The 15677-nt window shown below is 39.4% G+C and overlaps 1 protein-coding gene across 1 annotated transcript in view; it reads right to left on the bottom strand.

The window, feature by feature from the left end:
• ADAM22 (ADAM metallopeptidase domain 22) overlaps positions 1 to 15677 on the bottom strand; it is a 238956-nt gene that overhangs the window by 198515 nt on the left and 24764 nt on the right. The window contains 1 exon segment of the mRNA XM_036863312.1: positions 4878 to 4954. Within this exon segment, the coding sequence (XP_036719207.1) occupies positions 4878 to 4954 (77 nt within the window).

Genomic DNA, 15677 nt, shown 5'->3' with positions numbered 1-15677 from the left:
GGGGGAGCCAGAGGGCTGTGGGAAATAGAGACTCCACTCTTAAAGGGTGCACACAAAATCTCACATACTCTAGGACTCAGGGCAGAAGTAGTCATTTGAAAGGATCCTGTGGCAGACCCACCTGCTGATACTGGAAAGTGTTCCAGAGAGGCAGGAGGAAACTGGAGACCAAGACACGGCGGCAGCCATTTTGGGGAGCTCGTTCTACCACGGAGACACTGGTGCTGGTGGGCACCATTCTGGAATCCTCCCTCTAGCTTATTAGCTCCAAGACCCAGCCCCATCCCCACTCACCAGCCTGCAGGCACCAGTACTGAGACATCTCAGGCCAAGCGACTAGCTGGGAGGGCACACAGACCCAGCACCAGCAGGCCAGCTGCCTGAAGACCTGCTGAGCCCATAGCCAATCCTGGATACAGCCCTGTGCATCAGAGATCCCAGGACGTGGCCACACACACCAGGGTGCAAACACTAGATCCAGGACCCCCCAGGGTCCTGCAGCTAGAGACGTGGGGAGCCTGCTCCACCCGCAGTGCACAGGCACCAATCCCAGAACCCCCTGGGCTATAGCCCTGCCCACCAGCCAGCCAGTTCTAGCCTTGGTACCAGCCTCACCCACCAGCAGGTGGACATCTGTCCCCAAACAACTGTAGCTCTGCAGCCTGCCATGGCAGGACCCAGTCCTCTCACCAGCAGGCCAGCCCCAACCCTGAGACACCTTGGGCCCCTCAGCCAGTCGCCCCAGGATCTGACCCCATTCTTCAGCAGGGAGACACAACTTCGGGATACCCTGGACCCTGCAGCCAGTTGTATCAGGAACTGGCCCCACCCAACAGTGATACAACACCAGCTCTGGGAGCCTTGGACCCTGCAGCCAGAGACCCCAGGACTAGACCCTGCTCAGCAACAGGTCAACTCCAGATTTGGGACACCTTGGGCACCTCAGCCAGTGGCCCTGGGATCTAGCCCCACCCACTAGCTTTGGGACCCCCAGGGCCCTTCAGTCAGAGTCCCCAGGACCCAGCTCCACCCACCAGTGAGCCAGCACTAGCCCTGGGACTCGCTGGGGTTCCACAGCCAGCCTTGTCCTTACGCAGCCCTACCAACCAGTGGCCAGCAGCCTCCACACAAGGCAGGGCCTCACACCAGCTGAACAGGGGGCCAGCCATGCCAACCAGCATGCCCACAGTAGTCCGCCCACCACAACAGAAGGACCCACACAGCCCACATAGGGGGAACCCCTAGAGTACATAGCTCTGGTGACCAGAGCTGCTGGAACATATACGATATCTCCTACAAAAGGCCACTTCTCTAACACTGGGAAACATAACCAACCTACCAGATACAAAGGATGAAATTTTGCATTTTCCACAACATGGATGGACCTAGAGGGTATTACGCTTAGTGAAATAAGTCAGACAAAGACAAATACTTTATGTTGTCATTCATATGTGGAACCAGAAAATAAAATAAATGAATCAATACGACAAAACAGAAACAGACTCACAGATATACAGAACAAACTAGTGGTTTCCAGTGGGGTTAGGGAAGAAGGGGGGAGGGGCAACATGGGGGTAGAGGATTAAGAGGTAAAGATGACTATGTATAAAATTAATCATCTACAAGGATATATTGTACAGCACAGGGAATGTAGTCATTATTTTATAATAACATCAAATGGAGTATAGTTTTGAATCACTATGTTGTACACCTGAAACTACTATAATATTGTAAATCAGCTAGACCTCAATAAAAAAAATCGTTTTAAGAAGAAAAAGTAAAAAACAACAAACAACCAACAAACTACGTAAAATAAATGTTAGTAAGCATATGAGTGAGGAAAAAAAAGAAAGGAAGGAAGGAATGGAGGGAGGGAGGGAGCAAGGGAGGGAGGGAGGAAGGAAGGAAGGAAAACTTAAAGAGCATCATCGATTTTTCATCTTTCTGCTCCTTAATCAATATAACCACTAGATAATATATAAAGTGAAACCATGAAATAAAAACATTCTCCGTAAAAATAAGAAAAAAAAACCTTTGTATCAAATCATCCTAGACCATAAAGCATAAAGAAAATAGATACCTGACATCTATGTTTAATATAGATCCCAGGCCAAAGAAAACAACTTTGCATATTTCTCAGCTCAGGAAATCTCTATTTATGCTATTATTTTATCCTTTGTACTGCAATAAGAAGAAGGGAGGTTCTTGCCAGTATCTAGAAAGAAATTTTGCTTCACCCTTAGTATTCTAAGCTTCATGCTCTGATAAGTATGGCCATATGTGTTTCCCCTTCAGGAACAGAAAACTATAGTGCTCGGATTCCTCCAGAAGAAGTGAGATGGCTTGGGCAGAATGAATAAATATCCTTTCTTCATTGGGGTACTGAAAGTCAAGGCATTACAAATGTCAGAAACCAGAAAACAAGGCAGGGGGTATCCACCAGAGCCATGATTTGAAGGGATGGGAAGGAGTCATTGAAATAGAGACCTAGGAACCTGACTTTCCAAATCATACCTAGATGTGTACGCTCAGCTTTTTTAGAAGCCAGCCCCAAACACTTGCCCTCTTTCTTTTTTGCTGCTTCACTCTTCCCCAGTTGATAGCCTCCACCCTCATCTATCATCTCCTCTGTCTCCTGGCCTATTTCAGCCTTTAGTTTCTAAGTCAATATGACTTCCCAACCTAGAATTTAGTGCCTATTATGGGCTAAGGATACAACAATAAACGAAAAAACATCTCAGCTCTCAATGAGCTTAAATTCTAGATGGAGGAAAAAGACAAAAAAGTAATAAATTTAAAGTTTTAAAAAATAAATTAAAAATTAAAATCCAGAGAATTAGTTGACCATATGACAATGATGGTCATCAAATTTTTGACCTGCAAAAATGACAATTTCATGAGTCAACCTTTATATTAAATTGTGATAATATTTTTTAAATTAAGCAAGGGAGAATAGGTAGTAGGGTGTATGGGAAAGTGAGCACAGAGAGGGTTACAACTTAAAACAGGGCAATCAGTGTCTAAGTGGTAGAATTATATGAGATTGTTTTTCTACTCTTTCATTATTTTTCTAAGGAGCATGCATTCTTTCATAACGAGTTTTTTAAAACTTTACAACATTAAAATTGCTGAAAAACTGAAATGAGTCACACAAACATGTAAATTTTAGGGTATTTACATCAAGCAGGAATATAAGATACAGATCGTATTAACACAATCTTATTCACGCCCTATGAAATTAGGGTAAAATACAGTGTGGTATAAAACATCTAATATTTATGTTCTAAGCCATAAATTTTAAAAATAAACTATTTTAATGAGTATTATAGAAATACAACTTATGTTACATTTTTTACATATGCATGATCAAAGAACAAAACACTCCCATTGTTAGATCACCCAAATAACAGACTGCCATCTAACACATGCTTTTCAGTATTTAAATTGTTTGTGAAACAAAAATGTGGGGAGAGGGAAGCACTACTTACAAAATGTACCTACCTACAAGGCAGCTTAATTAAAAAATAAACTAATATATAACTTAAACACTAAAACAATAACTATGGTATGATGAAAACTTTGTAAATAAATTCCATAAAAATTAGGATACTAGTAAAATTAATTATTAAATTAATCTATTAAACATAGACTAAAATCTAAAAGGAAGAAGTGAATTCTCCTGAATACTGATTGACCTCGCTCAATAATCTTAACAGTGCACATGTGCCCTTTCCTCAAAGGAAATCTCTAAACCAGCACTGTGCAACAGAACTTTCTGCAATGTTGGAAATGTTCTGCCTTGTCCTATAAGGTAACCACTAACTACACATGGCTACTGAGCATTTGAAATGCGGTTTATGCAACTAAGAAACAGAATTTTTTATTTTATTTTAATTATTTAATTTTAATTTAAACAGCCACAAGAGGCTAGTGGCTACCTATCCAGATAGTACAGCTCTAAGAACTGCCTCTTACATCCTTTTTTTTATTAACTCAGAGTCTTCCATCTGGCTGATTCCCCACTGTATACAAATTAGGCTCTAGTTCTCACTCTCGGTCTACCGTACTGTCCTCCTGGCCTGAAACTTTCTTCCTAAGTTGTTGCATAGCTGATTTCAGCAAAGCTGTGGTCCAGTGCTGCTCAGCTCAGAAACGCTGGCTGACAGAGCCCTGGTCTCTTCCTGCTTGCTCAGGATAAGAAGTGGGATACTAATGCTTTTTTTAAAAAGTGAATAGACAACTAAATGTCCTGTAAGACTTCTTAGATACTAACCCAGAGGGAAGACATCAAATCCAGTGATTTATCAAAAGCCACTCCCAAACTTAAAATTCTACTATTCCAAACCTAAAATTCTAGGTAATGACAATTTCCAAAATTATATAGTATTTACAGAATAATTCCAGTACCTTAAACCTTACAAAAATCAACTCCCAAATCAAAGCATCTAATGGCATTATTTGGAATCACACTATCATGCAACCAGTCCCCTGACTCACTGAGCAAAAAGGGTAACTTACCTTTTCTGCTGTTCTTAAGAAAGATGTTTTAATACTCAAAGTATTATTTTCATAATTTATTGTCATTCATAGGAACTTAGGTCATATATATCTTTATGCAAAATATTGGAGTAAATCTTTCCCTCAATTTTACATTCTTAAAGCTGTTACAGTTGTTCAATTTCAAGCGGATACCCATTTTCTGTTATTTACCAGACTTTATAACTTACAGTCAATAGATACAATAGTTTTAAATATAGTATTTAACTGATATTGGAAAACAAAGTAAAATATAGCAAGAAAAAAAATTTTACAGCAGGATAAGAAACTGGATTCAATGTGTATCTGAAAACAGTGAGTGCAGCTCAAGAAAAACTTACTGATTTAGCAGGACATCAAGAATAAACGATGTTCCAAAGGCACCCAGCAGGAAGCTTGCCTGGTCAACGTGAGTCAACTGCAATATCAGAAAGATAAAAGGTATTTATTATTCAGCCATAGAGATCAGATGATAAGCACTTCTCATGATCATTTGAAAGTTTTATAATATAAATTAGAAAACCAGTTCAACATAGAAATTAAATAAAAACAAAGTAAAATTTGCACCTTCTTAGAAGCTATTCACTAATCTAAAGTAAAGTACCACTTAATCAAGGAGGACAAGTACCCTCCCTTTCTGCTTTATCTCAAGTGGTTAAACATTTCATTTCCAAGAAGACTGAACTACATTTCATTCTGTTTTAGATGACTGACTCCTTTAAAATTAAGCTTTGTAGATTAAAAAAGAAATAGGGAAAAATATGTTCAATGCAAGAGTAAATTAAGATGATGAATGTGATCTATTTACAAGGAAGACATCTAAACTTCTAAAAAACCCTTTTCATCCTATCTCAAATACATACTTTCGAAGTAATAGTTCAGTTTTAATTTACCAAATGTAATTTCATAGAGGTTTCCACAATTTCCTAAGAGAAAAACTGAGCCTCTGCCCATCTACTGCAAACATCACCCATCAAAAGTTTATTGGGAAAAAAATCACTATTTCCTATGCCAATCTAGGGACTCCCAGAGAAAATCACAAGGGACTCTAAAAAACATACAGTGTTACCAATAACATTAATATTAGCGTATTGAATAACCACATGTAATAATTGAAAAGAAAGGAGGAAGGAAGCAAAACTATTTATCTTGACTCCCCGTATTAACAGTAGCTATACCTGAGCAGTAGAACTATAAATTATTTGATTTTTTGGTTCATATTTGTCTATAGTATCCAAAATTTCTACAATAAACATGTATAATTCCTGCAGTGAGAAAAGCAAGCATACACTATTTTAGAGACATAAACCATCTGAGCAACTGTATTTATGTAGCACGTGAGGCAGACGGTGGTGCTGCTCCCCGAGAACCAGCGCATCTTAGGAAGGGACGTTCTAGGATTCTGTGGGGCACAAAGGGCACCTCAATCATACCTAGGATTTTCACACTCATTAAGCTATGGTATCAGGAGAAAGGAGAGTGCTTAATAATCATAAAGCTTTCTGGAAACAAAGGATAACCTTTCCATTTTAAAATCTTTGAAATAAGTGGGAGTGGGAGAATGCCACACCTCAGTTGCTAACACATTCCAATCCTCGTGAAACCCCAAGGATGAAGAACTATCTGGATACTTCTTAGCCTCATTAAACATCCAACCCTAACTCCTCACTCTTCGCAATTAACACCCAGGTTCTCACCAAACTCTGGCTTCTTCTTTCTTTTTATGATGGTTCTTGGATCCACACTTTACTCTTCATTTTCATATCTGCCACAGTTCATATCCTCCCTGATTTTCCTAAAACTGACTCCTTACCAAAACCCCAAATGTAAGTCCTATATTTTCTACTACATCAAATACAAACTTTCTCTCTCTGCATATCAAGGTCCTCCACAATCACCTCCCCCACCCCAGACATAACAGCACACAAGTTCCCAAGGACCCACCCATATCCCATTCACACTCAGTTCTCTCTTCTACTCTTTAATTCCACAAACTATGTGCATTCCAACTTTTTCTGTAGCTTTCATTCATCACTTGTGCTTTTCCAAACCAGACCCAGGGGTAGTGATCTTCACCATGGCCATTTCCCAGAAATGGCCCTATTCATCCTTCAAGACTTAGATCAAGTTCCTTTTTGTATTAGTCTACCCGGGCTACCATAAGAAAGTACCACAGACCGGATGAGGTAAACAACAGAAAGTTGCTTTCTCACAGTTCTGGAGGCTGGAAGTCCAAGGTGTTGGCAGATTTGGTTTCTCCTGAGGCCTCTCTCCTTGGCTTGCAGATGGCCACATGGCTTCCTCTCTATGCATGTGTACCCCAGGTCTGTCTGTCTCTCTCTCTCTCTCTCTCTCTCTCTCTCTCTCTCTCTCCTCTTATAAGGATATCAGTCATATTGGATTAGCATCCACCCTTACAACTTCATTTAATCTAATTACCTCTTTAAACACCCTGTCACCAAATACAGTCCCATTAGCAGTTAGGGCTTCAACATATAAATTCTGGAGGGGACACAATTCAATCCAAACTTTCCTTTCCCAACCCCTTCTAGCTTCCTTCTCTCCTCTTCCTCAATACGGTTCATTTTGATATGAGGGCCTCAGTACTGACCAGCATCAGGTATTCAATAAGTATTTCCTGACTGACTGACTCATTTGAGGGTTTGTTTGATCAATCACCTGGATGCATACATGAACAACAATTGCACGGCTATAAATTACCTGCTTACAGAAATGCCATCCTTCCATCAAGTTGTTCTTAATGCCACCTCAATGGATAATTTCTTTTCTCTAAAAGCTCTTTGAGTTTCCTGAAGTGCTAACAACCATGTTTTGGGAACAGCCTGAGGAAAGCTCTGTCTCAATTAAAAAAGAACCTCTCTCTCCTCCATTCTTTCTCAGCATTTATTATGAACATGGCAGAGGACACATGTTATTCATCACGGCATCATGATTACAGCTTGGATCAAAATAACATTACTATTCTTTTTTAGCAAGATATTTACTGTTTGCATTAATTCTAATTCTTATATTTTCTTTTTCCTGCAGCTTCAGTTTACATCTGGTATTTTACTTTATTGACCTCATCCATGTCCCAAGGAGAAACCCATTATGTAAATTCAACAGAAAATCTATTGACAGCATGTTTAACTGCCGTTAGTGAAAAATGTTTGCATTATTGAAAGTAATAGGAACGGGATTATATTAATATTGTTTTAATGTAAGGAAGGCTTCCTTAGACTGTATACAGATTGATTCATTCAACAAACATCTTCTGTGAGTCTACCAAGTGCTGGGAACTCTTCTGATTTGGGGGGCAAGATGAAGAAGACTGATCATGTTTCCGCTCTAGTGGGGCTTATCTTCTAGTGGAAGGAGATTAGAAAGTGACAAATAAAATGACAGAAAATGAACAATTGGATAAAAAATAAACTTAGAATATAAATACACTGTTCTCAGATTTAATAAAACAGGGTAAACAGGTAACCAGGGTAGATAGGGTTCTAGGTGGTATGGAGGTCTCTCTGAGGAGATGACATCTGGATGATGACCTGGATGATTAGAAGGGATCTATGGCAGACAGACTGACAGCCCCAAAGATGCCCACACTCTAATCTCTGGAACTTGTGAACATGTCACCTCACACAGCAAAAGGGACTTCGCAGATGTGATAAAGTTAGGGACCCTGAGATGGGGAGAGTATACTGGATTATCCAGGTGGACCCAATGTAGTCACCAGAGTCTTATAAGGATTAGAGTCAGAGAAGGAGATGTGATGATGGAAGTAGAGATTAAAATGAGGTTAGGAAAAGGCCACATGCCAAGGAATGTTGGCAGCCTCTAGAAACTGGAAAAAACAAGGAACAATTTTCCCCTAAAGCCCCCAAAAGGAGCATAGCCCTGAGAACACCTTCATTTTAGCCTTTTAAGACTTAATTCAGGCTTCTGATCTCTAGAACTATAAGAAAATTAATTTTAGTTGTTTTATGACATTAAGTTAGCGGTATAACGTGTTACAGCAGCAATGGGAAACTAATACAGCATCACTGGCAATGTCCCTGAACATTTAGAAAAGCAACTCCAATAACGAGTTGATTGCATGTGTTCAGTGTCATTTTCCTCCGTGGCTGGGTTAAAACTAAGGCACCTGCACCAGTAGAACTGACACTCATGAAGGCAAAAGGATCAAACTCCAAACACAGAACTTCCCAGCCAAAACAAATTTGCAGTAGTAATCAGGAAAATACATGTTAGCATGGTTTCCTTGCATTCTGGATGGTTGTCTACCATTCAGGCACCTGCCATCCCCATATGTCTGACTTAACAAGTAGGCTGAAGAGAAGAAACATATTTACCTCTTTAGGTTATCTTGGAGAAATTATAAATTAAGTAGAATTACACTGAACTCATGCAATTAACAATCCAGCTTATTATTCAACACCTTAATCTTAGACCTTACCTTCTTAGCTCAAAAGAAAAGAAAATGTTTAAGAAGAGAGAACTAGTCTAATCAGGATATTCCTCTTTATTTTGGTGGGGGAGTGCCTAACATATATTGCCCCCCAAAATTCTAATATTTATTAACTTAACTAGAAGATTAAAAGGTAGTAATGGCTCTTAGAGACATTTGAAAATTATTATTATTTTGCAGAAATGCATTTTTTCAAATTACTATATAAGAATGACTTGTGATTTTAAAATCTATTAACCAAATGCTTTGTTACCCTAGAATAACCTAGAGCTCATATAATACACATCCTTATTTTACAAATAAGGAAACTGAGGCATGTGGGTAAATGTCATTTCCAAATCACCCTGTTTGGTAGTAGGGCAGCATTTCACCTCCTGGCAGGCCTTTTCCATCATGCTTCATCTTTGCTTTCATCCTGCAGTTTGGAGGTGCTTGCAGGTTTTACTGGGTTCTAAAGAGCTCTTCTAGAGCATATGAGAAGAAAATCAAACCATGAAAAACAATCTTTGGAACTCTGACTTCATCAGGAAAGTCAATAACATTACCACATCTGACACAAAGCACAACCTTAGAAATTAAGCATTATACTTTACAATACACAAGGAAATCCATTTTTTAAGAAAAAAAATTACACAGGTATGGTGAAGTGTGTGTGTTTTAAGCAGTGAGGCTGACTTTGATCATAGTTGTGAAAAAAGACTGAGGGAGAAAAAGGCAAAAATATAAAATAACTATCCAGATGGCAAGAAAATTTAATAAATCAATATAATTACATAAGGATAATTTAAATTTCAAATTTCAAAAATGAATCATAGAATTTTAGGACCAGAAGAACCTGATACAATCCCCAGATTGAGGCCTGTTTATTATCCATGGGCAATAGCTGAAATTTAAATGTGAAGTTAATATAACCCTCAAGCTCCTTATGCATTTTGCTTCTTGGCAGCGTGTCTTTTTCTCCTCACATCTACAGCCATGAACCAGAGCAACCCTACATATTACAAAGAGCAGATATAAATGAACTTTTCAAGCTTGTCTTACTTACAAACTTTTTTTTTTTTTAAAGATTCTGTTGTTGTTGATGTGGACCATTTTTAAAGTCTTCATTGAATTTGTTACAATATTACTTCTGTTTTACGTTTTTGGCTTTTTTTTTGGCTGCGAGGCATGTGGGATCTTAGCTCCCCGACCAGGGATCGAACCTGCACCCCCTGCATTGGAAGGTGAAGTCTTAACCACTGGACTGCCAGGGAAGTCCCTACAACCTTTTTTTAAAGCAAAGATGACACTAAGACTGTCATGGTAGAATCAGAACTTTGACACAAGGAGAAAGACAGGTAGTTTGGGTTTTTAATTAAGCCCAACCTGAATAATGAATCAATGAATATCAGTGGCATGGGAGTATTACCAGTCAAACAGTATTGTACAACAGGATAATTCTGAAAATAATTAACATAATTAAAACAAAGTCTTCAATGTATGTAACAGAATCTTTAGCTATTCTGCATCCTAAATTCTTCTTTGCCATTTGATTGCTTCTATCTAGTTTTTTAAAAAATACAAGTGTAATTCCTGGTATCCAATACTTTGAGCTAAATAAAAAACAAAATACCAATAATTACTTTTAACTATTTTCCCTGGTCTTCTACATCAGACAAGGCAACTGAAGAATCACCATAACCTGACTGTAATTACTCCATTGCCTTATGTGGACTTCTGACAAAACAGTTCAAACAGACTGATACTACAACCTATTAACATTAAGATTCCTCATTCTAGAATTTCCTGTAGCCACATCAACAATATTGTTTTCCCCTGTCTGTTACTTAAGATATGGAACTTATTGAAGCAGAATTGTATAACAATGGCTTTTTTTAAAAGAGGATTCTACCAAATAGATCTACCTAATACATAAATTAGCACAATATATGTGTAAGAGCATTAGTCTTTTCTATTCATAATTGTATATCTATGACTCTATGTTAAATGCCTCCCTCTTTTCATGTGGTCAACTCAATCATGTCCATAGTTGTCATAATCTGTATCATATATTGCATTTAATTTACATACTATCTTTAACCAAAAGGCTCTTAAAATCCAACCTTCTATATTTAGTATTGCAAGAACCAAACAGTGTCCAGCAACAGGACATCTTAAAACAAAATGAAAGAAAACAAAAAAGCATAGCCTTTAAAGCCAGGCAGAACTGGGTTTGAATTCTGGGTCTTCCATTTATTAATGGAACAAACTAGGGCAAATTGTTTAATGTCTCTGAACTGAAAGTCCTTGTCTCTAAAAGACCAAAAATAATAATACACACTCTGTAGCTTTATTGTGAAAACGAAAGGATAAGTTACAATCCATTCAACCTTTATGGAGCACTGACCATACCTCAGGAAACACACCAGGCTCTGGGGATACAAAGAACAGTCAGACATGGCCCCTGCACCCAGGAAACTCACAGTCAAAAAGGGGAGCTGCTACACAAATTATTACAAAATATTTGGAAGTCCAATAATAGATATTTGTACAAGGTACAACAGCAGCCCTCTGACTATAGATTACAGAGAGTTGAGGAGGTGCTCCTCAGACCAAGAATGCAGGGGAAAGCACTCCTGGTAAAAGGCCCTATAAAGGCACAAAAATGGGAAACTCAACACATTCAGGGATTGTAGGAAATGCTATATTCCTGAGACAGAAGATGTGAGGCATCTATTGTGGGAGAACAGGCTGGAACCCCAAATGCCAAAGAACTTCCAAACCAGTGGTTCTCAATCCTGACTGCATATTAGGCTTGCTCAGGAAGATTTTTAAAAAATACCACTGCCTGGGCCCCAAACTCAGAGATTCTAATTCTTTTAGTCTGGGATGGATCCTGGGCATCAATATTTTTTAAAGAGCTACCCTGTGATTCTGAGGGGTGGCCAAGGGTTCAGAACCACTAGTATAAAACAATGTGAGAAATGTACTCGTTATCCTGGAAACAATAAGAAATGGATGTAAAAGGCTTTGAGATGATAGATGTTCAATAAACAATAGCTCCTTTCCCTTATCTTCACAATTTACGACAAAATATGTTTAGCTTTGAAACTGATGATCTACCTACTGAATCCCCCTATATTTCTTGCAACTAAAATGTATGTTCTTTTGACAATTTACTGCCTGAATTTTGTCGTTGAGTTCAACCAAAATAATAAAAGTTTTAAAAGTTAAAAAAAAAAAAGGAGAGGGAGAGTAAGAGAAGGCCAAAAAAGGAGGTAAAAGGGATTCCATCTGGTGGCCTCCCCAGATAAATTAAGTGAGGGCCAAGAAACATCTCTACAAGCACCTTAGCATACTATTTTGCACACAGCAGACTCTCAACACACTATAAGAAAAAAAAAAAGTAAGGACAAGGAGCAATAGATTGGAACTCCCACGGGAATTTTTAAAGAGCTAACCATGTGGGTCTAATGAGTAACCAATTCCCATGGAATTCCTCTCTAGTCATACTTGCTCTATAATTCAAATGCCAGTTCTTGCTATTATTTGAAGCAAAAAATTTTACAATTGATGTAAACGTGTTCCACTGTTGTGGACATGCGCCTGTTTGGGGATGTATTACCCAAGGACAGAGATTATGTCAGATAGGTCTCAGCAGCCAGGAGCCCTAGGTGAAGCCACATGCACGACAAAAAAAAAAAAAAAAAAAAAAAAGGCTTTTCTTAGGTGAGTCTTGAGAGGCATTCTGTGAATTTGCCTTGCTGAGTTTCCAGTTCTGACGTCACTGAAAGCCCTCGACTCTGTGATTCCTGGCGGCCGAGGACCCCTCTCTCCAGTGGCCCCTGCTCCAACAAGCTGGAGGTGGAGGGGCTGTGCCGACACTGGCATCAGCTCTGATTTTCTCCTCTCCATTCAGGAAGTCAGGCAGCCTCATTACCTATTTATGCTCTGCTATCTTCTGATAAATCAGTCTCTCCATCATCTTGGCTATTAACTGCCCATTACTAGGCCTTCATTTCGGGCCTGAACAAGAAAACGCTTTCTCTCAGAAGCCTGAAAGTCGGAGCAGACCTTTACGATCTTTAGCATCCTGAGAATAATACCATATGTAGTCATATTGAGCTGTAATTTAATCTGAGTGCAAGGAACTCCAACGTTTGGATGCAACAAAATCAGCAGACAAAATCCCTCAGATGAACCAGCCCTGGGAAACATACACTCTACCTTAATGCAAGAAAGGCTTGGGAGAAAAATTACAGGTCTTCCTGGCCTCACTGCTGACTTGACATTTGATTTTTGGAGTTACTAAAACTTTCTATGCTTCACCTTGTTTTTCCCCAAATGTGAACTGAAAATAGTATGAATTATAGAATGCTGTGAGAATAACACCTTACATTCTTGTTTATGGTGAAAGAGTATATAAAAGCTTGTTGCAAAGAATAATGTAACTACTGAGAGTTAAATAAAACACAGGTAAAAAGAACAGAGGAGGGGAAAGGCAGTTAAGCTATTGTATTATCAAATGAATAACGAGTCAGTTCAGCTCTAAATCGGATGATTTTAAAAGCAGGCCTGGGGCTTCCCTGGTGGCGCAGTGGTTGAGAATCTGCCTGCTAATGCAGGGGACACGGGTTCGAGCCCTGGTCTGGGAAGATCCCACATGCCGCGGAGCAACTAGGCCCGTGAGCCACAATTACTGAGCCTGCGCGTCTGGAGCCTGTGCTCTGCAACAAGAGAGGCCGCGATAGTGAGAGGCCCGCGCACCGCGATGAAGAGTGGCCCCCACTTGCCACAACTAGAGAAAGCCCTCGTACAGGAATGAAGACCCAACACCGCAAAAATAAATAAATAAATAAATATTAAAAGCAGGCCTGGAACTTCCCTGGTGGTGCAGTCGTTAAGACTCCGCACTTCCAATGCAGGGGGTGTGGGTTCGATCCCTTGTCAGGGAATAAGATCCCACATGCCGCACAGCGCGGCCAAAAGATATAAAATAAATAAATAAAATTTGTTTAAAAAAATAAAAATAAAAGCAGGCCTGGAAATAAGTGTCATCTCTGCCAGCTGGGTCACAGTCTTTCCTGGAGGCAACATCAGAAATAGGCCAAGTCTAAAGAAGAAAATTAAGAATGGTGAGTTCTTCACATCAACATTCACTTCATCCAGTTGTTAAGGCAATGGATTTTTGTTTGCTTGCTTGCTTAATTTCACCTTCCTTATATAGATATTAGGGGCATCTGAGAGTTAAGGCTCACTTTCATGAAAGGGCCAGCTCCCAGTGTTTGAGGAAAGAAAAATCAGAGCTATCACGGACCAAAATGCCATGATAAATAGCTGACATGTAAGAATCCCACAGTATTTTCTTTAAGAAACAAATTTACATAGGGTAAGAAAGTTTTTTCTCTCCTAGAACTAAAGACTAAAACTACGGGGCTTCCCTGGTGGTGCAGTGGTTGAGAATCTGCCTGCCAATGCAGGGGACACGGGTTCGGGCCCTGGTCTGGGAAGATCCCACGTGCCGCGGAGCAACTAGGCCCGTGAGCCACAATTTCTGAGCCTGCGCGTCTGGAGCCTGTGCTCCGCAACAAGAGAGCCTGCGATAGTGAGAGGCCTGCGCACCGCGATGAAGAGTGGCCCCCACTTGCCACAACTAGAGAAAGCCCTCGCACAGAAACGAAGACCCAACACAGCCATAAATAAATAATAAATAAATAAATAAATAGATACTCCAGCATCTACCTTTAAAAAAAAAAAGACTAAAACTACATAATTATAGAGGACTTTCTGCTCATACATATACATATATACACATGCATACTAAACTTTAGAAGGAGCAGATTCTTTCTTTACTATCTCAACTGTCCAAGAGTTTTCCAAGAACACAGTCGAGAAATAATCTTAGTAAAATATTGCAAGAGCAAAGCTCCTGCTTAAAAGAAAAAGAAGAAAAAGGCAGTAAGTCTCTAATATCAAGAATCTTCAAAAGATGTTTTTTTATCTGTAACTTGACAGTCACCCACCAAAGGCTTTCTTTACTGGGACACAAAATGAGACACAAACCTTGCAAAAATATCTGTTTATTTTGGGAGATTTCCCAAGTAGCTAGAATGAAGATTGGTTGGAAGAACACACCAGTTATCTTAATTACCACAATTATGAAATGAAGGAAGGAATGGATATGTGTGTGTGTGTGTGTGTGTGTGTGTGAAAGAGAGAGAGAGAGAGAGAGAGAGAGAGAGAGAGAGAAAGAGGGAACTTGACCAATTAAGGGCAAGCATGCAGATTACCAGCCATCCCTAAGGAAACCATGTCTCAGAAACATGGAATCTTTCAATGCGTGCATAGGTTAGCACATAGCAAGATTCTGCTACAGAGATTCAGTATGACATGAATCTGCCCCCCAAATTCTTAAACTGATGGGCTTCCACATACTACCAGCTGGTGTCTCCAAGCTGCTTTGAAGGGTAACTCCTTGCCCTTAAATTATAGGGAAATTGAAAGAATCCATTCATGATGCATGTTTATTAGAAAACAAATACCCAGTGAGAAAATTTCTGTTAAATGTGCTGCATTACATGTATCAGATCTATAGTTCTTCTGGGATATGGACTTCAAAAGCATCTGAATCTAAAGAAATTAAAGAGTAAAAATTTTCAAACATGTTACTAGGAAATATCTAAGGGGTAGC

Source organism: Balaenoptera musculus, chromosome 9 (assembly GCF_009873245.2).
Source record: "Balaenoptera musculus isolate JJ_BM4_2016_0621 chromosome 9, mBalMus1.pri.v3, whole genome shotgun sequence".
Classification (NCBI taxonomy): Eukaryota; Metazoa; Chordata; class Mammalia; order Artiodactyla; family Balaenopteridae; genus Balaenoptera; species Balaenoptera musculus.
The sequence above is the reverse complement of the archived record's forward strand: the minus strand, read 5'-3'. Positions and strand labels throughout refer to the sequence as shown.